This window comes from Caretta caretta, chromosome 16 (assembly GCF_965140235.1).
Source record: "Caretta caretta isolate rCarCar2 chromosome 16, rCarCar1.hap1, whole genome shotgun sequence".
Taxonomy (NCBI): domain Eukaryota; kingdom Metazoa; phylum Chordata; order Testudines; family Cheloniidae; genus Caretta; species Caretta caretta.
This window is the reverse complement of record NC_134221.1, coordinates 20,495,695-20,521,740: the sequence shown is the minus strand read 5'-3', so window position 1 is coordinate 20,521,740 and position 26,046 is coordinate 20,495,695. Positions and strand designations below refer to the sequence as shown.

General features: G+C 43.8%; 2 protein-coding genes and 1 long non-coding RNA gene across 3 annotated transcripts in view; 1 reads left to right on the top strand and 2 right to left on the bottom strand.

Moving 5' to 3' along the window:
* The window catches only part of CAMSAP1 (calmodulin regulated spectrin associated protein 1), a 46,383-nt gene extending 45,732 nt beyond the window's left edge, over positions 1 to 651 (bottom strand). Inside the window, exon 1 of the mRNA XM_048823220.2 lies at positions 457 to 651. The gene's annotated coding sequence lies outside the window, so the exon portion shown is untranslated. The remainder of the gene's footprint in view (positions 1 to 456) is intronic.
* On the top strand, positions 5 to 20,217 carry LOC142069452 (uncharacterized). The gene is made up of 2 exons (XR_012665282.1): positions 5 to 77; positions 19,356 to 20,217. It is a non-coding gene; the product is annotated as an uncharacterized LOC142069452 (long non-coding RNA).
* The window catches only part of UBAC1 (UBA domain containing 1), a 53,359-nt gene continuing 33,110 nt past the window's right edge, over positions 5,798 to 26,046 (bottom strand). Inside the window, exons 10-11 of the mRNA XM_075120569.1 lie at positions 13,425 to 13,545; positions 5,798 to 6,053 (exon numbers count right to left, since the gene is read on the bottom strand). Coding sequence (XP_074976670.1) covers positions 13,472 to 13,545 — 74 coding nt within the window. The 3' untranslated portion in view covers positions 5,798 to 6,053; positions 13,425 to 13,471. The remainder of the gene's footprint in view (positions 6,054 to 13,424; positions 13,546 to 26,046) is intronic.

The window sequence follows — 26,046 nt, the reverse complement described above, 5'->3', positions numbered from 1 at the left end:
AGAGGCACAAATCCCACCTCCATCACAGCCGTTCAGATAAAGAAAAGCTGAGGCTCAGCCTCCAGCCCTCTCACAAGGTACCCTTCGGCTCCTGCCTGCCGCAGGCACCCTGTCCCCCCCGGCAACACGAGCAGGTACCAAGCTGCTGCTGGGGGCAGGTCGCGCCGCCCGCCCGCCCGCCCCCGGGCATCCCTGCCGGGCTGTGGTGGGGGCGGGGGCAGCACCTCAGGCGCCTTCCCAGGCCGGGCACCGAGTCAGGGCCCGAGATTTCTCCCCCTGAGGAGATGCCGCCACCAGCCTCTCAGGGGCCGGCCGGCAGAGGAGGAGGAGGAAGGCGGCCCGAGGCTGCCGGAGAGACCGGGGGCTTTCGACCCACCCTGCTGCCAGGAGGCTGCTCCCCATGGAGCCCTCGGCCCGGCCCCCCGCGGCCTGTAGGCCCGGCCGCCCCCCGCTCACCTCGCAGGGCTACGGCAGCTTCATGCCCGGGCCCGGGCGGAGCGCGCGGGCGGAGGGGACTGGGAGGCTAAAAGGCCGGTCCCGGTGCGCCGCTCGCGCGGACGGAAGGAGGAGCCGCCGTCGGCCCGGGGCTGGCTGGCTGGCTGGCTGGCGCGCGCCCGCTCTCGCTCTCAGCCCCGAGTCCCCCAGACGGCGCGCGCGCGCTGCCGGCCGCCTGCTAGCGAGGAAGGGGGGCGGGGGCGGGACCGGCTCGCGCCCGCGTTCGAAGAAAGGGGAGCGGGACCTGCGCTCGCGCTCCAGCTCTCGCGTGGGCAACCGCCCCGCCTTTCGGGCACTGCGCAGGCGCAAGGGCTAAAGCCTGTCATTGGCTGCCTCGTCTTCCCCACCAACGGTCCCCTGGTGATGAGAGGGGCGGGGAGTTGTATATAAAGACCTGCTCAGGCCCAGTCTGAGCTATGCATGCTGCCGTCCTGCTGAGGGGTCTGGGTGGAGTTACCAGGGCAGGGCATCTGCCAGGTGCCCCAGGCCAGTGGCGCCTCAGGAGCTGGCTCAGGTCTCTGTCCTTCCCAGGCACATAGGTGGTCCCTAGCAGGTGCCTTTGGGTGGGTGTGTCTGCGGTGACCTTGGGACCCGGGTCCTGGCATCCCCACCCCAAGCAGTGGCTGGTAGCATTGGGGCTGTATGGGCACTGCCGTGGTGGATGCACCTAGAAGGAAGATGGCTGTGGGAAATTCCTGTCCCAAAACTTAATTTAATGTGTCCAGCCTAGTAAGTGGCTCAGGTTGCAGCTAGGCCCTGTCACCCCCTCCATCAATATTTCATGTTTTTCTTAAAGCCCTAGCTCCCTATCTAGGGACAAAAATGGTTGTAGCCCTCTTGGCTGCCGAGTAAAAGCTGCAAAATGTGATTTCTACCTGCTCAAAAACCCAAATGCAAATAAAAAAAAAATTTTTTTTAAATATCATGATTCTTAAGCCCACCTTATGGTTTTTGGAAACAGACTCATGATTTTTGAATTTAGTGTTGCTAATATTGTTTTGTTTAAAAAAATATAGCCAATAATTGTATCAAAGCCCAGCAGGAAGCTAAAATAGGTTCATAAGTAGTGTTGAACTGATCATTTTGTGCCTCTGCTCCTGTGTATATTTTCATAAGTGATCTGTAACTAAGGCCCCAGTCCTTCAATCAGTACTGTTAGCACCTTTTGGGGTTTTGCCTGGGCTCAGGGATCCATTCTGGTAGATCCACTGCAGGATCAGTGCTGTAATGGTGACTTGTGCTGGAACCTAACCCAGTCAGAGAGAGCTTGGCCACTGGTCTGACAGGCCTGCTATACCCAAACATCTCCACATATTCTTACAGTGTCATTATAACTTGTGTTTGTTAATGTCAGGATATGTTTCCAAGGTGTCCATTTCTGAAAGTTTTGATCCTTGGTTTACCTAGTGAACCTGAAAACACCTAACTACATGAACCACTGAAGTAAAAACAGGTACCTAATTGTAGGTTCAAGGTCTCTTGCCTCTTATGGAACACAGAGAACTACTGGACTTATCAGGTTATTTATCTAGAATAATTTTTCTGATTTGGATGTGCCATGTACCAATAAGCTCATGATCTGTCAATGTCAAAGGTGACTTTGTTTTTTCATAATGGTGACTAGGTGACATGTTCTGCAGATTTCTTAGCAGAAAGGCAGTTTGTTCACTTGAGCGTGAGTTTCCATCACAAAGCCATGGAGGGGAGAGATATCTGTTAAGTGGAGTCTTCTGCTGATTCTTATATTGCGGTTTGGTTTCTCCTACAGTCACTATGAATTGAGAATTTAAAAAATGAAACTAGCAGCAAGGAACTGGAAAAATCCAACAAGATCATGCAAACATTGTTACAGTCTGGACATGAATATAGAAACACAGTTTGATCTGCAAAATAATCACATGTGATTTATTGATTATGCCCTGTTGTGACAGGCCTTTTGCTAGCAGGGATAGAAAATGTTACCTCATTGCTTTACAAAAATTTGGAGTGGTAAATAGTGTTTTGGCTTCTTGCACTAAAATGACCATTTTATTATTTTACAGTAAGTTTTTAGGCAGCATAAGGCAAGTAAAAAGATACCATTGCTTGTCCTGAAGAGCTTGCAATCTGAGGGACAGATCCCTGCATTCATGTGGAGAGCCCTGTTGAAATCAGTAGGGCTCTGAGTGCCTAGACAGTTTTACCTGTGCTGTCTTCTGCTCCTGATGCAAAATGTACTATGACTTCTTCCTGCATGGTAGTATCTTGTAACTGCCTTACTTAGGGAACTTGTGTTCTAATATGGAAACAAAAACTGATGCTTGCAGAAGCTCTGGATCTGATGATTAAGTGGCTTGTCAGGCACTCAACAGTGCCTGATGTTCTAGTAACACTGGCATCGTCAAAACCACATAAGTGATGAAAAGCCTGTATTTAAAATGGGAGGGATATCAGTGAGTTGTTAAACTTGTTTGCTTTTGCCATGAGAATGTTAATGACTATCCCGTGTTCTGCAGCATTAAGTAGTAGCAAACTGTTATTATTCACATACCAATTGCTCCTAGCCCCATCTTGTGCTATAATACTTTAAGACTTAGTTGCTGAAAAGTGTTAATTTATTGCTTTTTCATATGAAATCATTTTTTTTATGATGCTCTCCTTGATTTATCATCAGAGTGAGTGTACATATGCACTGAGGACTGTTGTGTAACTCATTTTTTCAGGAGTACTCTGAGATCATTAGCTAGTCTGTGCCACCTTTGTATCAAAACATGGCACCTTTCCCAGTGATATTGTAGATGGCAAAGCTAGAACCATGCTCCTGATTTCCTTGCCTTTTTGGAAGAATGCTTGGAATTTTACTTTTTTTTTTTTAAACACAAACCAGTTTGGCTCTCCTAAAGGGCAAAAATACCAACTTGTACCAGACCAATGATACACAGAGGTAAATTCACAATGAAACACATTGGTATTCTGCCACACTGCAACTATCTTCAATATTGCGGTCATAGGTCATTCAGCTGCAGAGACAGAATGAACTGACCCCACCCACTAGCGGCACCTTTGTTGGCAGTCTCAGAGAGGCCAAGAACTGAACAGGCAATGGGGTATTAAAACTCTCTCAGACCTACAACAGATCCCTTCAGATCAGAGATGGAGTATTACAGTGGGAGAGGACATGGAAAGTTTATACTGCCACTGTCTGTCCAGCATCTGCTCTATGGATAAGCAGAAGATTCCAAGGGCTGGGGCTGTCACTCACACATCTTTCACCAACACTAAATTCACAAAAATGGGCAGGGAGGATTTGTGACTGGGGCATTTTGTCACACTGGATAACTCTGGCTAGTAAAGGTAGCAGCCGCACCACGTACAACCTACCATCTCCTGAGAACACTCTGTCATTCAGGGTTTGTTTTATTGCTATATTGAGGCCATGTTGCCTGGAGGACAGAACACGGGACTGGGACTTGGGACTCCTGGGTTCTATTCCTGGCTCCACCACCACCTCTATTCAGTGACCTTGCATAACAGCCATTGCCCCTCTGGGCCCATTTCCCCACCTGTAAAATTGGGATAACAATACTGACCTTTTTAAAGGGCTTTAACAGCTACTGCTGTAAAGTGCTAATAAAGTGTGGTTATTATACGAAGCTCTCAAAACACTTCTCCAAAGGCAAGTGTTATCCCCATTTTAGGGATTAGGAACGATAAGAAATCCAAAATAATAGAGCCAGTCACTGGTTGAGTAGGGAAGTTTTTCCTCTCCAACCCCCGCAAAAAATGGTCCATAATATATCAAGGTTTTCCCTACCCAAGCTATAAATGGTATAAAGGTTGGTTTGCTTCTGGCAGCTTGGCCACAGTGCAAAGAAGAAGAAACCACGTTGGTGTCTCATACTCCAGCTCTCCCCTCCTTCCATCTGATTTATAACCCACATCCTTCTGGGAATCAGCTGTCTGCTGCTGGTGTGGCTCATTAGCATTTCTATGGGACCACCTGCCAATCCTCCTATGCATGCCAGGGTAGTTAGCTTTATCTGGAAGTTGTTTTAACAGTATCCCTGCCTTCATCTCTGCACAATTGTTCTTGCCTATATCCTGTCATGGATGGCATGGGAGAGCGTCAGTAAAACCAGATTTTTTCCATCATCATGCCATTAGGTTTTAATATAACTCTAAAACATACCTGATCAAGTTAAAAAATAGCTATTAAAATATTATACAGTAATATTGTCTTACTGGACATTTTAAATAAATAAAATATGGTATTTAAGACAGCACACTGAGAAATGGGACTTGATAATCCCATATGATGTGAATATGAAATAAGGAATTAGGCAGGGCTTTAATTCAGCTGTTGCCTTGACAGTTTTTAAATGTCTTTCTCCCCAATGTACAAAATCCTATCTCATGACAGTTCATTATGTATCCATCCTTTAGGAAGAGAGATCAAAATAATAGTCTTAGTAATACAGGAACAGTCATAGTGCAATTATCAATAATACAGGAACAGTTTCTACAGTGTAATGCAATTGTCAGTGATTACCGAGCTTCAGATCCATATCACATCAGAAATACATGATCGCGTGTTTTCTTTATGCATTGGGGAAATAAGAGTAGGCCACATGCAACAAACAGATTCTTTTGCAGAAAAAATAGAGTGAAGATGTTCTATTAATAATGCAGACAAAATAAAGTGTATCCTAATCCATTTAATAATTATTTAAGATATAAAATGTAAATAAAGCCCAGAAACTACACTGATGCGACCCATATAGTTATCTGGACACATGCTATTTTCCCTCACTTTAAATATGTTGTATTTCAGAGTGTTATCCTAGTAGCACTGTTATTTAAAAAACTATTTTAACTGTTTTTAAGCCTGGTGGAACTTCCCACCAACAGTCTGTAGGTTGCAGTCTATGGGCCCACTCCAGCATTACTCTTGTAAGCTAACTCTAACCGAAAATCAGGGAAGATGACTTCCCTTGTAAGTGAATACAGAGCGTGGTGCTGAGTACCAACATGTTACAGAAAGGGGCAACTTACCCATTTATTGTTCATTGCCCCAGTATGATAGTCATCTTACTCAAAGTAATATTACTACTAAGCACTTATCTTCAAAGAGCTTAACCAACATGAATGAATCAGTTATTGGCAGGGAGGCTGTCCTTTTACCTATTTTTCCTCTAATTCTTTTCTTAAGCCTCCCAGTTCTTCCATCTCTCCTATTTGATTTACCAAATGTGAAGAATTTGCAATTTTTCCTCACTCAGAATTGTGATAGTTCTTAATAATTAGAGCTTTAGTGAAGAAGTCCTTGGGTTTTAATTTTTTATTAAAATTGGACAGTATTAAATAAAAATACCTTGCATACAGTCAGTTCATGTGTTTCTTATAGTTGCAGAGTTACATCATGTTTTTCAGGAATATGATGGTGCAACAGTACTTACAAACTAGTTTGGTTTTCCATAAGAGATATTTTTTAGCATCCTATCTTTGCCTTTGTTCTTGTTTTTCCAGTCCCGCCCCAGAGATACAGGGCATTTGGAAAGTTTTTTGGGTGTTGCCACAATCTAATCAAAAACATTAAATCAAACAGTCAGATAATTCTCAGATGGGCAAAACAAAACCCACCCTACTTCAACGGCTTTTTGGTGGGAATTATTCATTTGTTTTACATTTACTATATATTGTGACAAAGTTCCTCCTCTACCTTGGTGGGTCTTGTGCTTATTGGCAGATTTGCTCGCCTTGGAGCTTCACGGCAGCCCTCAGTTTGGCTGTTTTCGTGAACCCACAGTCCAGGTCAACTCCTCCTGTGTCTGACCAGGAGTTGGGAGGATTTGGGGGGAACCCGGACCCGCCCTCTACTCTGGGTTCCAGCCCAGGGCCCTGTGGAATGCAGCTGTCGAGTGCCTCCTGGAACAGCTGAGCGACAGCTACAACTCCCTGGGCTACTTCCCCATGGCCTCCTCCCAACCCCTTCTTTATCCTCACCATAGGACCTTCCTCTTGGTGTCTGATAATGCTTGTACTCCTCAGTCCTCCAACAGTCCGCGTTCTCACTCCCAGCTCCTTACACACGCACCACAAACTGAAGTAAACTCATTTTTAAACCCAGGTGCCCTGATTAGCCTGCCTTAATTGATTCTAGCAGCTTCTTGATTAGAACACCTCCAGCCAATCAGCCTGTCTGTCTTAATTGTCTCCAGAAGGTTCCTGATTGTTCTGGAACCTTCCCTGTTACCTTACCCAGTGAAAAGGGACCTACTTAACCTGGGGCTAATATATCTGCCTTCTATTACTCTCCTGTAGCCATCTGGCCCGACCCTGTCACAATATTTAAAAGCAAAAATAGTTTTCTTACAGAGCACTAGTTTCCTGAAAGATACCTTGAAAAGTAAAATTCCACCCTATTGTAAATGACTATTCCCAACTTTTATACTATTTAAATATTATTGGAATGCAATGATTAATGGAAGGATAGAAAAATGAATAAGAAAAATATCTAATTGAAGTGCTACACCCCCACATGCTCAGGTCCATTCCATTCTGGGTGGCATATTATAACAATTGGCATGTTTTGATATACACAGCAGCATCTTCATGCCAATTTAGGAGTAACTCTTTTGTGGACAGAGGTGTATAAGTCTCAGGACATTGGCACATTTCAGTTCCAGATAAACAACACATACCCCACTCATGCTTCAGATGTCTATACCTGGTATTCTCAGCAACAATGGTCTAAACTGCACTAAAATATTACCTTTAGAAAGAGTGGACTCCTACCAACATCTTTCTAAAGCTTGTACCACATTTATTTTCACTTAAATGTTTTGCATTCACTGGAGAATTCTGTACAGAGGTGGGTGTTAGCATGGGAACAAAACTGGGGCCACTGTGTTCCAGTCTCATTGTGGGATAAATGAAGACAGAATTTTCCAGGCATATCTTGGGAAAGCACATGCTCTAAGATACATGGATGATTTATTTGACCAAGACATTTGTTACATTTGTAATCAGTTTCTATAATGGCCTGGGATATGTATGCAATATAGTATTTCTAAGAATGGGGTTCCATTTCTACATTATGCCATTACTCCCTAAGCAGAGAATAAGATAGTAGATAACAAATGGCCCTGGAGCACGAACATAAGACTAGAGCTCACTCCAGGAGAACAATAAATTTCATAATGTGTGCAAGTTTAGCTCAAGTGGCTTATAAACAGAAGCAAGACCTCAGAATGAATTTGAGCCTTCTCTTGCTCTGGGCCATTTATTAATATAATAAATCTTTTGGTAGTACATAAAAGGGAGAACACCCTAACGAAAAACACTACTGTATTTAGCAGCAGCTGCCCTAGCTGCTGCAGGATCTCTAAGATGAGCTGCAGTGTTTCAGATCATGTTATATAATACTGAACAACATATTTTCCTCTGAAGGGCAGGCTTGGCTCCAGGGATGGGTAACTGGATAGAACCTTACACCTTAACTTGATGGGTCCGAATTCAGCCCTGGCCAGTAGTGATTAGCAGTAACCATATGACAGCTGTTTGATGGTCTGCTGGGTTTGGTGGGGTCAGCTCAGCTTCCACTCGATGAATGTCGTCATCACAAAAGCAGCACTGACTCTTCCTTATGGGCAGTCTGAGCTAAAAGGACTGAATGAGTCTCAGAGAACGAACCCCTAGAGGTGGATCCTTCCAACACAAAGTGCAGACTCAGTGGCAGCATGACGTAAGGAAGTTTACCTGTCCTACTGGAACCACGCTGTATCTGTTACACTGCCTCACAGGAGACCAAAGAAAACTCTGAAGCCATCTCTCCACCACATTAATTCACTAAGACAGAATATTCATCCTTTATAAGGTGCTTGCAGATTCCTTTACTGCAACAGACAGCCTGTTGCTGGCTGAGCCCTTCACTGTTACATCTATTGCCACAGGAAAATGTTAACTTGCAACATTAGTCACTGAGTGACTAGGACAAGCTAAGGCTGATAAGTCTATGTCCAGAGTAGTACAAGAGCCTTCTTAGTTATAGGACACTTAGATATTGCTCTGTATTTAAAAACATTACATTGCAGATCTGAACACCTCCAACAACAAATACAATTCTGAAGCTGAATCTTTTAACTCAATGGTTCTGCCATTCCCCATCTTTAAACAGCCAGATTATATATAAAGAGGTTGAGGGAAAGGCCCATGAAAAGATGCATTTGTAACACTCCCTAAGCAGTGACACCAACATTTGAAGACTATTGAGGTGCTTATAACTTTAACCCCTACTGAAGTGCAATGGAATAGATGGATTCTCTTCACTGGGGGAGACTTCACAGCAAAAAAATAGCAAGAGTTTTGCTCAGTTATAAACAAGATGGCACAGTCTGAGGTTTATACAGGCAAAACTGCCATGGAAATGATTGAGAATTGTGCCTGCACTGGGACAACGGGGTCTGGCCCTGATTGTCAGTTGTGACCCCTCCATTCTGGGTAAGTAACTTGTTTTGGAACTAAAAATGTCTGCAAAGCTTCTGGGTTCACTGCATCTGAGTTTTCATCAACAACCATTTATAAAGTACTTTAAACATATAGGAGACCTAAAGAAGAGCTCTGTGTAGCTCCATAGCTTCTCTCTTTCACCAACAGAAGTTATTACCTCGCCCACCGCATCTCTGTAAGTGTTTATGGCACTGTACAATGGCAGGTCTGTACCAAATAGAGAACAAGTCAATATCCTCAGGTTCATTTCAGATATGCATTCAGGTGCTTATCTGAATGTCTTTTGGTCACTGCACATTCATCTAATGAGGCCAAATATGGAATAGTCTGAGGTCTTTTTTTAGCCTACTTCTCCATTTATCGCTGTCTCTACATGTTTAGTCTTGGTGGTTGGATCCTGCTTGTGCTTTTCTTTTCTTTTTTCCCCCCGCTTTGTTTTGGAGTCTCTCTTTTATACAGCAAAAGTGATGGTGCTCATGTATACATGAAGAAAGACAGAATGGCACCTGTGACAGAGTAGAGAGTATTAACCTGGTAATGTTGCATGGGAGTTTTACTAGTTTACTGTCTGCATTAATACTAAATGGTGGTGGGATATAAGGGTGTGACTTCACTTGAGGGATGATACTTGAGCACATTACCTGAGCCCAGGAGGGGGTTGGGGTCAGGTGACACCTTCTGCCCAGGAAACTGGACAAAGGCTGGAGGAGGAGGAGCCGGGGGGATACTGCTGCAGGGATTTCAGTTTGGAGCTGGCTGGGGAAACGGAGGGAGGCCCAGAACCCGGGTCTGGGCTCCTGGCTCCCTACCCACCCCCAATATGGACCTGACTGTGGGGTCCTGTTCTCTGTATCTACAAGATCTGTTTTGGACTGTGTTCCTGTCATCTAATAAACCTTCTGTTTTATTGACTGACAGAGTCATGGTGAATCTCAGGAAGTGGGGGGCGCAGGGCCCTGACTCCCCCACATTCCATGACAGCATCTACTCCAGATAAGCCTTCCCCTAACCCATGTTATTAGCTCCCACACTTTCGCGAGTATCAGGTTAAGCCACAGTTTAAAAACAAGAACAGTTTTTCTTTTGAGTAAGTCAGAAAAGCCCCTCCCCCCCCCCTTGATTTATTAATTTTAACTACAGGGCAGGGAAAGATTAGAGACGAGAAGCCAAGATTTGAAGGCAAATCGGGTGCCAAGTCACCAGCTCATCCTGCATTGAGAACTAGGCAGCCAGAGGCCAGCACTCCTGCAGAGGCTTTGATTCATAGAATATCAGGGTTGGAAGGGACCTCAGGAGATCATCTAGTCAAACCCCCTGCTCAAAGCAGGACCAATCCCCAATTTTTGCCCCCGATCCCTAAATGGCCCCCTCAAGGATTGAGCTCACAACCCTAGGTTTAGCAGGCCAATGCTCAAACCACTGAGCTATCCCTCTTCCCTGACTGACTTCACAGGTATTCCACCTGCCTGGCTCTCCATGAAGGATCAAGGCCTGACTGACAGATTTCTCCATGCACCACACTTCTCCCGCTTCCTGTTCTTTCTTGCAGCAGGGATACTGCAAGCTGTAGCCTTGTGGCTGAAGGACAGTACTGGGAGTCACAAGATCAGTATTCTACTTCCAGCTATGCCACAGACCATCTGAGAGACCTGGGGCACGTTCCAAACTTCCCTGGCCCTGTTTTGCCCCATCTCACATGGGGATGTACAGCTGAGTGCTTGAAGACCCTTGGGTGGAAAGCGCTGTAGCAGGGTATTTTACCTGTACTATTAACTTACTGGAGGTAACTGCACTTTTGGCCTTTTCTGCCTGAATCTTTGCAGTCTCCTTAATCACCTGGTGCTCAAGTGACTCCCTGCATAAGCAAACACAGCCACTGTCTGTGTGCTTCAGCTAGCTGCTCACCGACACAGGCTTTGGCCTCCAACCCACATTCTCTGACTCATTCCAGTGAATGACTGCTGCAAATGTGGTGGATCTGAACACGAGCATAGCAAACATCACCATGGCAACCACAAAACGAATCATGATCATTTTATAACGCGACATCACAAAAAAGCAAGAGAAGTGGGGGGAAGAAGGGGGGGGGGAGAGATGAAGTATTTCCAGGCAGAGCAATCTGTGTATGTTATACCCACAATCGAGACAGCAAAGAGCTCAAGCGCAGAGAAGTGCCCTCTGCCTCCACTTGCAGTAGAGATAGGATGAAAACACCAAGTGGCTAGTGGGATTTTTTCCCCCCTTGCTCATTAAAGTAAGAACATTATGTCTGAAGGAGACATTTCAATTCTGTTTTCTTCCCCCAGGGTAACATTTTGGTTGCCAGCCAATTCCTGAAGCATGGAGGGTATTTCTATTTTCTGTGTGCATCTGCATAATTAGGATAGGCTGAGAACGACTGAATCCATTTAAATTTCTGCTTTGTTCCTTGACAAAAGCTGACCTCAGGATGATATTTTCAATCTGCTGTAAAAAGGCCACCTCCAGGGCAGAATTTAGGATGGGGGATCCAAATGGTACAGCCTCTGCGGTTCCATAGCAGACAGGATATGAGCCCCATTGACATAACAGATCTTCTGTTCAAGCCCCCCTAACTGAAACTGGTCTGATTTAACTATAATGGGGGGCAGGGGGAGAGACCACCATAAAACACCAGCCAAAATAATCTCTCACTTACATGTGGGTTTGGGCCTCATCTGGAGTAACTAAATCAGTTTAAAAATCAGTTTTGTTGGTGCTAACCCCTAATGCAGATGCACTTAAATCAGTTTAATCCTTACCTTACTTTGATTTAGCTTATGTAAACCCTAAAACTAGAAGGCTTATAGGGAGACAACTCTGAATCCTCCTAGGGGAGAAAAAACTAGCTGCAAAGCAGGTTTTATTTACATGAATTAGAATTTTGCTGATCCGTAGTTCCAGACAGGCCAGTGTCTCCAAATAACGCAGCTGAACGTGCTAACAGAACCAATTTTTAAGTCAATCTAGTTAAACGAACGCACCTCTCTCGTATGGCCTCAGATTATTTTCTCTGTAGGTCTAAGGCCTAATTCTGCATTCCTTGTACAAAGGGGCTGGTCTATGTGAGGAAATTTACCAGCAATACTATACCAACACAATGACTTCCCACGTGGACACTCTTATCCAGAACAACAGTGGCCCTTTATCGGTTTTTCTTATACAGAAGAAAAGGCCACTGATATTCTGGGCTGTCCACCCTGGGATGTATACAGGTATAATTAAACCAGTAGTAATGCTGGTAAATTTCTCCAGGCAGACAAGGGAATTGTCATTTGCTCCAATTAACTAGAGAGTTTGAGGGCCTGGTTCTCAATTGCCCTACATCCTTTACAAACAATACCATGCTAACTTGGTACATTTCACACCCATTTTGCACAATATAATTGACGACCCAAGGTGCAGGACAATGAGAAAAATCAGGCTTCAGGTGTTCAAGGCATGCATGTCAGATCATAAATTTGAAATCTGTTATTAACATGTTGCCACAACCACCTCTCTAGCCTTTCAAACAAGAGATGGCTTCTGGAGCCTAGAGAAATGAATGTACAGGATTAAACTAGATGGAACAGTAACTAAGATTTACCGTGTATCTAGAAAGAGGAAACCCTGCTGCTGTTAATTTATTAAGACAATCATGTCTTTAAACATGTGAAGAAAGTTGAAAGTTATTACTGCAGTGATAGTTACCTGATAAGTCAGCCAAGTAAAACAGACAAATTACACATTGAACTCATGAGAAAAAGCTAAAGTTTGCTCTAAAAGAATAGGACTTCGTCAATTAGCAAGTCAAATTATCTCTCTTGCCAATGTGATATATACCCATTAGGTGTATTCAGAAGATTTTTTTAAAATTCTTATCTATATTACCAGCACTACTTTTAGTTAACAACCAAAACAGTTTTAAATACTTGCTTGACTTTTTAATCAACCTTCAAGTTGGATGGTGCATATAGATTCAACTTTTGCTTTCTGGTTCTCATGCATTAGCACAATGCTGCAATACTTGGCTACAGGGGAATAGAAAAACCATAAATCCAATCATAAGAGTTTCTTCTTAAATTTAAAAGCATGTTTTATAACACTTTTTTTTTTTTAAACATGAAACTTACATTTGGCCCCAAGTTTTCTGATGGTCTCTAAGGGCTTTTGCTTTTATGCACCAGGCTGAGGCAGATGCTTATCCCAGCTCCCTGTTGATATCAACACTTACTATTATTGTCCTTTTATTTGCACACCCTTCCTCCTCTGACTCTTACTAGTGGTGGTAGCATAGCAACCTCTATTGATGGCTTCCCAACAGTTCCGCAGTGACAGCCACTCAATAACTGACACACTGGTTCATCGGTGAAGGCTACTCCTCTCCCTTTGCTTAGACTCTAAGCCCAAGAGGAGAGAAATTTGTCATAGCCTGTAAAACCTACCTCTTTCCTTCTTTGTGATTCAGGACCTGACTGGCACCACCAACTGCCTAACCACTGCATGTGCAAGGCTCAGGGCAGCAGGTCTTGCATGTTAAATCAGGAAATCCTGGTCCTCCATCTCCTTTGAGAAAAGAAAAATAAAATGCAAATAACATCAGATGAATGGATGGAAAGCCTGATAATACTGGATAGTGGGTTATATTCCCTCCCTCACAAATTGAGCTGAGGCAAGCAGCCATCTGTTCAGGATAGGTTCCATCAATCTGACATTTCTGCCCCCAAGGGTGAGAAATAACTAAGTTATCTATTGTGCCCCAGTCACCTAATTTGTGAATTTCACCATCAAATATTTATTAGCGGTTATAACGAAGGGAGAGATTTAGCATTAACAATGGAGGCTTTAGGTAAACCCTGCCATGGATAAATCACTCCTTAAGCAGACATTAAAATGGAGGATTAAAATAGTATCTTTTTTCGTGAGAAACTACTCCAAGGATCATTTTGCACATGAGAAGCTGTGAAATCCTTTTGATCTCAGATGCAAGTGTCACAACATGTGACACATTTTACCATTTTGTTCCTGGCTCTTTCCTAGGCCGTGCCCTGGGCATGACTTATGTTCCCAAATCCGGCAGTCCATTTACAGTCAAAACTCCCAGTGAAGCACTGGAAGATTTAGCCCATCATGCACGTCCAGAGTTAAGAGTCATTATGATAGTAATAATACAAACCTAATTTGAGTAATATCTGCTTGTTCACCAAGATACAAGTATCTATAATACACCAACCCTTTATAATGAAATTTCTAAAATGGTTATTGATAGCATCTTACGTACTCTTCTTTGGTAAGTCTTTTACCAAAGCCAGAACTAAGCTGGTTTATTGTGTGTATTGTATGTAACTATGTATGCATCTGCTGTCCAGTAGGTACAGTGATGAATACCATTACAGTGTTGTTTATTTTGTAATTGAACAGTTTATAATTAGAGAGACAAGGAAGTTTTAACTGAATCTGATCCCATAAGCAAAGGTGGGTATTTGAGATGGATGAGGAGCTGCCACGTAATAATCTAAGCATACTGAGATGTAATAATCTGATGAACACTGCAGGTGACCTGGTCAGTGAAGTTATTGCATAGTGGGTAGTAAGACTTGCCTGTATAAATGCATTGATCTCACTTAATAGATGGTCTGGGAAGAACAAACAGGAAGGCAAGGAAATGGCTCCCCAAATGAGAACACCCCAGCACACACATGATTGACAATGGCCTACTTTCAGACTCCAGGCCAAAGTGATAGTTGTTTTGCCAGGCTGGGAGACTGGACATCAAAAGAAAAGGAAACAGTTAAAAAACCTTCCTTGGGACAAATGAGGTCAATTGGGTGCTGCCCAGGGAGAGACCAGCTGATGGGGAGAGACTCTGGAGGAGTTGGAAAGCATTGGATCCTAGATCCAGGGAAGGATAAGCCTTAGGGAAAGGCACTCATGCATATAGCCTGGTTGATTGTTTCAAGGTCTGTTTTCTCTGAAACGCTTTTGTTCTAAATAAATACTTTGCTCTAAGGGGGCTGTTTCATTTCTGGATACTATCATCCTAGCTCTAGAGGGAACAAAACTGCAGGGTCTGAACCGAAGTCAGACCTGCTGAGATAATTTCTGTTGATATACTGCAACCCAGGGGCCGTTCTGAGTGTGAGAGAATTGTGTGATTCCAGATGGCTAAAGGCCCAAGACCTTGCATTGGGGGTGTGTGTGGGGGGGTGTTTCAAGGGACCCCAGGAGTGGTCAGAGGTGTAGTTAGTGTCGTAACTGGGACATATTTGGAGGCAAAAGTGAGATGGGGACAGTGGTGAAGTGTCAAGAGCAGTGAAAGCAAATACTGCAGAAGAAAAAGAAAAGAGAAAACCAGCCCTATATTCTTTTCCAGGAAGAGAATAGGGAAAAGATGGACATGAAGGATGGGTTACAAGCAACTCAAGAAAAGTCAGCAGGCGGAGTTATGCAGACAGGCAGCTCAACTCTCAAGAGCGGACCACATCAGTTAATCCAGTGTATTCTGACGCTCTGGAAAGGAACCAAGGACCAACACTGGACTGAGGTGGGAGGAAACAGACCAGAGATCTGAGGTGTTCTAGCTGCCAGGGATCAGGACACCAACAGGCCAACTGCCCAGGGCTCAGCCACTGGCATGGAGCCCTGGCAGGTGAGCATATTGATATTCAGGCCAGAGGAGGGCTGGGATGCTGGCCCTCCAATGCAGCAGACTAATCAGGAGGATATAGCCCCAAAGGGGAGGTTAAATGCACATGTGACTGAATTCACACTTCAGCAATCTGTGCACCTATCCTGCTGCACCCCAAGAGAAAAATACAGCCAGATCCCCAATAGAAACGTCCTTGAGTCAGATGGGGGAGGAAGCACGGCTCACCTCTACTCAGCAGATATGGAACAAAGGGGCCCCACAGCCTCCACGCAGGGTGCAAGCCCAGGCGGTCAAAGGGCTAGTCCACAGCCACCCCTCACTGGGGGAGCTGGGGTGTTGCCAGAGGGGATCCTGACCCCACTCAGGGGAGGGGCAGAGAATGGAACTCAACTCAGGGGAAGGTTTGAGGGTTCATACCTAGCAAAAGTTGGGGACCCCTCATTTACAAAAGGCATTGCTTGGCTAAGGCCTGTTCTGCAGGGGGACAAGCCCCTCACGGCTGCCCCAACTGATGAGAAATACTGGGGTGAGTAGAGCATGTGGGGAGCAGGGCCAAGGGGGCAGTTAGCTCTGTAGCCATGCCAGTATAATTTACTATATTTCCATTTTCCTTATGCAGCTGAATCAGTATCCAATCCCTTAGATTGCCCTGTTAGTTTAAGTACCTTGTATTAAGTGGCATTGTTACAAGACTTCCCCAGACACTTCATTCGGTTCTTTGTTTCACTGGCAAATCTGAGCTAGTTTAAGGACTGAGTTTCTAAGGGCTTTGTTTTAAAATAGTTAATAGTACCATCTTCATAGCACTGCTAGTTTTTAGCCTGCGTACAGAGAGAAACATACACATATAAAGGGATGAATTTGTTATGAGCTAGGCTACAGAAGTTAAATTTATCATTTAATTCAGATCATTAGACAGTTATACAGTCTAGGGCCATTTGTCCTCTATTATAGTCCAACAGGAGGGAGAAACTGCCCTGTCCTCGTGCATTTGGGATTATTCCCCTGACTAACTACGCATCACTTCCTAACCTCACTGCTCACTTTTGTTCCATTCATTGCCTGTCGTCTTCTTTGGCCCTAGCGATCACTTTTCTCTGCTAGCATTTAGCAGCAGCATGTGTTATTTTGCCCTTGCTATGCTTTGTTCTCTTCTAGTACATCTCCCCCTGCTGGGCAAATGCTAGCAAGACACACCCAGCATTTACATTTACTGTCAAGACACAGCCTGCTTTAAAGGGGACCTGCATGAAGGGTGGGAAATTGTGCTTATATCCCTTGCTTAGGTTTCCTTTTGAGGGCTAAAGAAGGCCGGACAGACAGTTGTCTCCCCCCATGCGCAATGGGGGTTTTTTGTGTTAGAAATTCAGGTTTCATCGGTCCTGAATGTCATGAATGAATGACAGTGAAATGAGCACACCACAACAGCTGAGGGGGCAAGGGATTGTTAGTCAGACTGCTTAATGCACTGGTTTGCTAGTTTCTGTTCGTGCCTGCTTTACTTCAATGACTAACATACATTCTGGAGGAAATATCTGTCATGGATTGAGCAGCCCCACCCCTCTCAAGTGCAAGAACTCACGGTACAGATGCACTCACTCACTCTCACACCCACACCCCTCCCCAAGAGGTCCACCAGCAAAACAAGGGAAGAGCAGCTTTGAGAGTCCCGATATTTCTAAGGCTACGTCTATATTACGAGGTAGGGGTGTTGTGCCCCTGCTCGTGTACTCACGCTGACGCCAGCTCTCATGGAGCAAGCACAAGTATAAACAGCAGCGTAGCTGTGGTAGCAAAGGAGGCATAGCTGAGCTGTGCTTAGTACAGACGCATATGGCTCAGCCATGGTTCCCCTTCTGCTACCCGCACTGCTGCGGCTTCATTATTTATACTCATGCTAGTTCAAGGAGAGCTAGCATGTGCGTACATGAGCAGGGGAATCATACCCCCAGCGCATAGTTTAGACATTGCCTGAAAGTAAAAACAAAACGAAGTCCGACCCTAAACAAAACCCTGTCAAGCCTTTTTCAGACACCGCAGAATCAAAAGGCCCAAGCTCTATTTTTAAAACTCCTGGGCACATCATCTTTAAAAAATAAGATCTACTGATTGCTTTGGAAAGGTGCCACATGCAGAGGAGTGGAACCTGAAGCCTTCTGTTTAGCCCTGAAATACATTCACTGTAGAGACCAGCAGAACAAGCTTCCTCACGTGCCCCAGTCTGCTCTGTGTGCTGGAGAGATGAGGGGGAAGTTCAGTCTCCATCACATCTCTGCCCATTAGGATGGGGAAGCTATTTGTGATGCCCTGTCTATTAGGACCTGCAGTTAGACCACTCACTAGTTACATACTGGATTCAGACTAGTCATCAGATAGTTGCATCTTTGAGTCAGAGCTTAGGAAAAAAATGTTTCTTAGAAATGCAGACATGGCCCAACATTCCAGCCCTTGAGAGCCTCCCCCGGCCTTAGGGTGATTATACCTCCAGAGCCATTTGGTTAAAGCACAGCACCGGGAGCAGGACTCTCAAGCACTCTTTTCAGTTCTACCACTGTCTCCTTGTCTGGCCTTTGGCAAGCAACTGAATCGGTGCCTCTCTTTAATCGAGCTACTTTACCTGCCTCACAGGGGCATTGGGAGACTGCCTAAGGCACTTGAGCCCCACTCCTGAGGTCTGCTCTGCGCAGGCGGGAATCTTGCTCATGTAGAGCCCTATAGGCTCTGCCTGCATGGACAAGCTGGTAAGATCAGTTCCTAAGTCTGGAAACACTTTGAGTTCCTTGGCTAAAGATGCTAGAGAACTATTAAAATACACACACGCTACTCTAAAGCAAATGTCATGTTAACTTTACATTCAGAAACACACATTTTCATAATTTGATGCATTTCACAGAGTTGGTACTCACAGCAATGCTGTGAGTACCTTTCTTCTATAAGATCAGATAAACAAAACCAGAAATACTGAAGCTTTATTATCTCTCAGTCACAGGCTTTGTTTATTTGATCTCCTAGCCAGAGATGACAGCAAGAAATATTTTTAGTAAAAATTCTGTGCAAGGCTCCACATTTAGCATAAAGTGATGGTAGGAAATTAGTTAGCTGCAGTGAAACAGACTTCCCACCTAATCTAAAAATTAAGAAATACTGTAATTTCAACTGCTTTTATTTCTTAGAGAGCCATTTGCATGAGGAGTTACACACATGAATGACTTGTCCCTAGTGCCTGCATGCATGGCTCCCCACTCCTCTGGCAGTTTTTCCTATGTACCTTTTCATATGAAGCCGGGGTCATGGAAGAGACCACTGCTCAAGTACCATAAGCTTTTATTTTCAGAAAGGAAAGCTATATATAGACATAGTATTAACTGATGGAAACCTGATAGACTTATTCGCTCAGGAAATGTAACATTGATGAATGCCAGAGAGTTATAAAGGGTCTCACTCTTGGGCCATTTCACCCAAGCAAGGTGGGCATGGGGAGCATAATTTACACTTGATCCTGCAATGAGCTGAGCAGGGGCACATGGGTCCAACACTATGGAGACCATTGCAAAACATGGCCTAAATTGATCCTCCATTGTGTACTTCACCAGGCCTTTCTATCTATCTCTGCCTCTGTTCCCAAATATATGGGTGGCCCGTTATTTAAAAACAAAACAAAAAAAACCACACACACTTCACTTCTATCTAAATTGGAAGATGATCTAAGCTAATTTTTTGTTCCCAGATCTCAACTAATGAGACCTCCACCTCCCTCTTCTGGCAGCGATATCCCTTGTCAGCCAGGACCCCGGGACACAGCTGGGAAGAGAAGCAACCTCAAGGACCAAGATGCTACATTTCCCATCACTTATGGTTTTCTACTGTAGTTTCAGATCTCTGAACAGATACAGGACTGTACTGATAGCAGATTTTTTTTTAGAGCATATTGCCCCTTCTTGGGGAAGAAGGAAACACACATGAGCAACCGAGATCAAAATCCTTACAGTTTTGTGATTTACAGAGGTAAATATGCTGCTAGATTATTAAAGAGAGAAGAGAACCTCGTTAAAGCCCAGCAGTCACCACGAGCAACAAGCTTGTGTGTAGAGAAACACACCCATGACAGGGCTGTTGTTAAGAGTCGGCAGCAATATGGAAGTCCCATGGCAGTGTCCTTTTAGGAGAATTCAGAAGGGCTGAACTAAAAATATTTCCCTTGTCTTCTGGACAGCTGACCTAAATACGTTTCCATGCACTGGCTGCATGGAGTTCAGTCACATGGTTGTAAATTGGCAGTGAGCATTTTCTGGCTATTGCAATGTTACTGCTGCCCCTTTCTGTACGGAGAAAGGGAATGCACAAGAAGGGGAGAAAAATAAAAAAAATCTCATTACCAAAGAATCCAAAAATTGTCTTAATCTCCATCCCTCCTCCTGCATACACACAGCCCTTGACAGCGCAAGAATTGGAGATCTAGTAAGCACCACACTGGCATTATTCAGGTCAGTCAATTACTTCAAATAGCCTTTTTAGAAATGGTACTATTCTTCTGGCAACAGTATGGATGGATGTCAAAAAGCACCAGAATAAATAATTCACTATAAAAAGCTCTGTGTGTGGGGGGGGGGGGGGGAGGGGAGTGATGAAGAGGGGTATACAAGACTTAAACCCAAAACACTCTCGGGGGAAGGGACAAGTGCTTCACTCTTACTGTGCATTTTTAAAATCAGGAGTTCAGCCATAGCTCCATGGATTTTGTCGATCAGCTCTGACATAACGGAAGGAAATCTTTGATTAAACCACTTTCTTTAGGAGTGCACCAGCAGCTGCACTTGGATATTTACAGCAGACATTTACAGCTAAATACATACATTTAATGGAATTTAAATAGCATTTGCTGAGAATAAATCTTAAGTATGATCTGGGCATAAGTTGGTTTCATCAGTGCACACATGCTGGCAAGTGATCAGAAGTTCAACCAGTTAAGCAAGCTCCCAGCTTGATGTACATGACTTTTCCAGACTAAATGAGAGAGAGCCCTTTGTGCAATCACTGGTGTCATCTTCAGAATATTCAGCGAGGTCTAATGAAACAGGTTAGAGAACTGGTTAATCACAGCAATGCTAGAGAGACAATTGAATAAGTAATCTGGTTAATTCTGTACCTTTTTAACAATGCGCATGACCAGGGCCTAATCCAGACTGCACAGAATCACAGGCCAATGATTGCAAAACTCAACTGCCTGAAGTTAAGGACCCTGTTTCATAATGAGGCATTAAAATAAGCAGCCACATTTTCCAGAGCTGAGCACCCACAGCCCTCAGTGATCTCCGGGGGAGCTAAGGGTTCACAGCACCTTTGAAAATTAGGCCACTTATTTAATGCAGGTCCCTGTTTAGGCATCAAAGTTTAAACACTCATGTTTGAAAACATTAGCCACACCGTCCACTCATATTCTGATAGAGTACGGTCTAGTCCTTTACATCTCAAAAGGACACATTGCTTTTGGCCTGCTTATATAAAATGGCACAGGATTGTTAGTGATACTAGATACACAAGGGTTTGGCCAACAGGAGGCTATTCTCAGGTCTCACTGCACTTACGTGGTAGGTCTTCCGCCAGTGCTTCCACATTCACTTTGGAGATGTTTTCCAGCTGAAAGTCAACTTCCAGGCTAAAGACATTTGAGCTATGGCTAGGTTCAAACACACATCAAAGTTTTACTTGGAGTTAGGAATTTTTGGCTGGGGGGTGGGAGGAGAGGAGTTAATACCATTTATTCTGCCCCAAGAGAACCCATCCTCCTTCCCCACCCCAAATATTGCAATCCCATCTTAGACAACCACTGAACCATCTTAGACAACCACCTCATCTCAGAGCAGTTTTCTACTGGCTGACTCTTTCCAGTACTCTGGATGTTCCTTATCACAAGTTTACTGTATTTAACAGTAAGATCAAACGTACTATGAGATATTAGATGGATACATGCTCTCGAGGGGACTATATCCATGATCTGTTTATGATGGACTTCCAGATTTTAGGACCTCACAGGGACAGCATCTGCTGACTCATTCTGCTCTATCCTTGAACCCAGTCCAGACGGCATACATTAGTTGAGCTGGTCAAACAATTTTACACTGGATTCTACCCCTTATTTTTAGAGCATCTCTACTCATTAGCTCCAATCCAGGGTAAAGAAGGTGGGGGAGCATTCTCTTCCCCCTTCAGAGAGACAGACAAGTTGGAGAGGCAAGGGCAAAAAGGGCTTGCAGGAAGTAACCCAAGGATGAGCCAACCTAGGGTGAAGGCTGGTTAGTGTCTAAATTTTGCTGCTGTCCATAAGGCCTGAGATAAGGACTAGGCTCAGATTGCATGCCATGCTTTGAGCACTTACCTTTCCCATCCTTTTTCAGGGCAGAACACAGGTTTTGACCACAAGGTCTCAGTCAAGGCAACGCACTGCAACTTTGAGACCAGAATAGAGGATCACTTCTGGTCAGCACTGCTGAAGAACAACATTAGTAATAATCGCACTTAGCCATTTTCAGCACTTAAGTGATTTCTGAACACAGACTGAGTCAATGTCTAAACTTTGGTTATTGAGATGCCAGCCGCTACATGTGAGAAACCCTGCTGTGCCCATTTAGATTCAGTTTGAAGTGCTACTACCTAATTATGTGCAGCAGTCAAACCATGATTGAAGACTTTTAAAGAACTGACTATTGAAGAACTGGAGGTTCATCGATTCCAAGGCCAGAAAGGGATCACTGTGATCACCTGGTCTGACCTCCTTTCTAACAGAGGCCAGAGAACTTCTCCAAAATAATTCCTAGAACAGATTACTTAAAAAAACATCCTATCTCGTTTTAAAAATTGTCAGCAATGCAGAATCTACCATGACCTTCAGTAAATTTTCCAGTGGTTAATTACCCTCACTTTTAAAAGTGTACACCTTATTTCCAGTCTGAATTTGTCTAGGTTCAACTTCCAGCCGTTGGATCATGCTCTAAGAGTCCATTATAAAATATTTGTTCCCCATGTAGGTACTTACAGACTAATCAAGTCATCCCTGAACCTTCTCTTTGTTAATCAGATTGACTGAACTCTAAGTTTATCACTAGAAGGCATCTTTTCTAATCTACTAATCATTCTTGTGGTTCTTCCCAGAACTCTCTCCAATTTAAAATCAACATTCTTCTTGAATTGTGGACACTAGAACCGGACACAGTACTCCAGCCATGGTCACACCAATGCCAAAGACTGAGGTAAAAACCTCCCTAACTCCTACTCGAGAGTCTCCTGTTTATGCATCCCAAGATCGCATTAGTTCTTTTGGCCACAGAATCACACAGAGCTCATGTTCAGCTGATTATCCATCATACCCTGCACCAAATCTTTTTCAGAGCCACTGCTTCCCAGGATAGAGTTCCCCATTCTGTAAGTATGGTCTACATTCTTTGTTCCTAGTATACATTTACTTACGTTGTATTAAAACACATTGTTCACTTGTGCCCAGTTTACCAAGTGATCAGGGATGCTCTGAACCAGTGACCTCTTCCTTATTTACCCCTCCCCCATTTTTTTGTCATCTGCAAACTCAAGACAATTACTCAAGGTTACTCTCTTGAGTCCAGCTGATCTAGGATATTTGTAAACTTCCTAATGGAAACCTTTCCAAAATCCCAATCAGTTGCTCTCTGGAGCCACCTCAAACTATCTAACCTGTACTGTGCCACATGGCATAGGCAGAGGAGAGGAAGAATTCTGAAGGAATACCTGATAGGAATTGGGAGCCAAGTCATCTCCTTTCTGCAAAGGATGTAGTCAGGGTTATGGCAGGCTCTTTATTACACGCTGCACAGTGTCCAATTCTTCTTTGAAGAGGCTCTTCTCTCCTCTATACATTTTGTTAAAGTTTTAATAAATCCCAGATGCTCTCCAGAGTAACCATCTGACACAGCTACGTTTCATGCTCAGCAGCCTCCAAGGCAACCACACACAGGCAAACTTAGGGAGAAAGTCTTCAAGGATGTTCCCAAATAGCCACAGTAGTACTGGAACGTGAGTAGGAGCAGCATTTTAGGTAACTCATATGCAAACGATCGTACTCATGCATCCCACCTTGCTTCCGCACTACCCCTATTTACTTTAGCTCCATTTCTTTCTAGCCCAGAATTTTCCAGTCAGTCTGTTGCGAGAGTGCAGCGCATGCTGGATATGACCTTTTTCAGCTCAACAAATCAACTAAGATTCAGGATAATCCCTGGTAAGCAAACATTCACCACTATGCAGAAGGCCAGCACAAGGTCTATGCTCCATTTAAGCCCTTAGGGTGAATTTCACCCTGAAGGAGCCAAGTTGATAGGAAGGAAGAGGAATATTTCCCAGATGCAGAAATGATTATTGGAATCAGACTGTGCTGCTCACTCTTTGTTCCAGGTTTGCTCACCAGTAAAGCTGGTCAGTAAAAGATAGTCTGTTAATGAATCGTTTACCAATAGCGCCTTAGAGACTAACAAATTTATTTGAGCATAAGCTTTCATGAGCTACAGCTCACTTCATCAGCTGTAGCTCACAAAAGCTTATGCTCAAATAAATTTGTCTCTAAGGTGCCACAAGTACTCCTTTTCTTTTTGCAAATACAGACTAACATGGCTGCTACTCTGAAGCTTACCAATAGGCACACAGTTCTAGAATCACACACAGCTACAGACTAGGGACCGAATGGCTAGGCAGCAGTTCTGCGGAAAAGGACCTAGGGGTGACAGTGGACGAGAAGCTGGATATGAGTCAGCAGTGTGCCCTTGTTGCCAAGAAGGCCAATGGCATTTTGGGATGTATAAGTAGGGGCATAGCGAGCAGATCGAGGGACGTGATCGTTCCCCTCTATTCGACATTGGTGAGGCCTCATCTGGAGTACTGTGTCCAGTTTTGGGCCCCACACTTCAAGAAGGATGTGGATAAATTGGAGAGAGTCCAGCGAAGGGCAACAAAAATGATTAGGGGTCTGGAACACATGACTTATGAGGAGAGGCTGAGGGAGCTGGGATTGTTTAGCCTGCAGAAGAGAAGAATGAGGGGGGATTTGATAGCTGCTTTCAACTACCTGAAAGGGGGTTCCAAAGAGGATGGCTCTAGACTGTTCTCAATGGTAGCAGATGACAGAACGAGGAGTAATGGTCTCAAGTTGCAGTGGGGGAGGTTTAGATTGGATATTAGGAAAAACTTTTTCACTAAGAGGGTGGTGAAACACTGGAATGCGTTACCTAGGGAGGTGGTAGAATCTCCTTCCTTAGAGGTTTTTAAGGTCAGGCTTGACAAAGCCCTGGCTGGGATGATTTAACTGGGATTTGGTCCTGCTTCGAGCAGGGGGTTGGACTAGATGACCTTCTGGGGTCCCTTCCAACCCTTATATTCTATGATTCTATGAATCCTTCCGATACAGACTGGTCAGTAACCTGGATTTGTCAGCCCAATGACACTTTTCAAAAGGTTTAGAAACAGCTCGTAATAAATCAAAAAACTTTATTATTTGATGTTATAAATGTACAACACACATTACCAGATCATTCTCAGAGTGCGCGTGTGTAGGTTTAAAAGACTCAGCGTTCATTCTAATCACGCTCATGGGTCCAACTTAGCCATACTAACGTAGGTAATAGTTACCAGCAAAGCCACACGAACCAAACACTCGTGATAGTCTCTCAGAATACATTTCTGCAGATAACAGCCTGACTGTTTAAAAGGGATCAGATTAGTAACAATGCAGAATTGATTTTATTTTGGCCAGACAATCATATTAAAGCAAAAATGGGTGACAAATGTTTAGTATTAGCACTAGTCGTTGCTGAATCTTTCTGCAGATGTGTAGCAGATCACTGACCCATGCTAGTAAGTTTTAGAATGAACCCTGAATTCTATAGGTTTGTTGATGTTGACCCAAGTTAAACTTCATAAAAGTAACATTACATCTTAAAAACAACTGTGCATGCCACATATCAGTGTCAATTCCATATAAAAACTATGTACTGTACCCATTCTATACACCGATGAAATGAAAAGTCATAGTACCTTACAGTATAACTTCACTAGTGCTACTTTGTGGTCAGTGCTGTATGGCAAATCACATTCTTGTACAGTTCATTAAACTATAATAAAAATAAACTTGCAAATTAAAAAAGGTCTACACGCCTTTCCTACCTGCTGCAACAAGACAACACACATTTCATTTGGTAGGTTTTTAGTTTAAAATGTTAGCACAATTTTTCCCCGGTCCAGAACATGATATAAAAAAACTATAACCAAATTCAATAAGAATTTAATGCTTTCACATTTATTAAAGTTTGTATGCTTCAAACAGGGATCTGCATGTAAGTTCTTTAAGCCTAGAGCAAAAGGTTCACCACATGTTAAATACATACCGTCTGTAATGACGA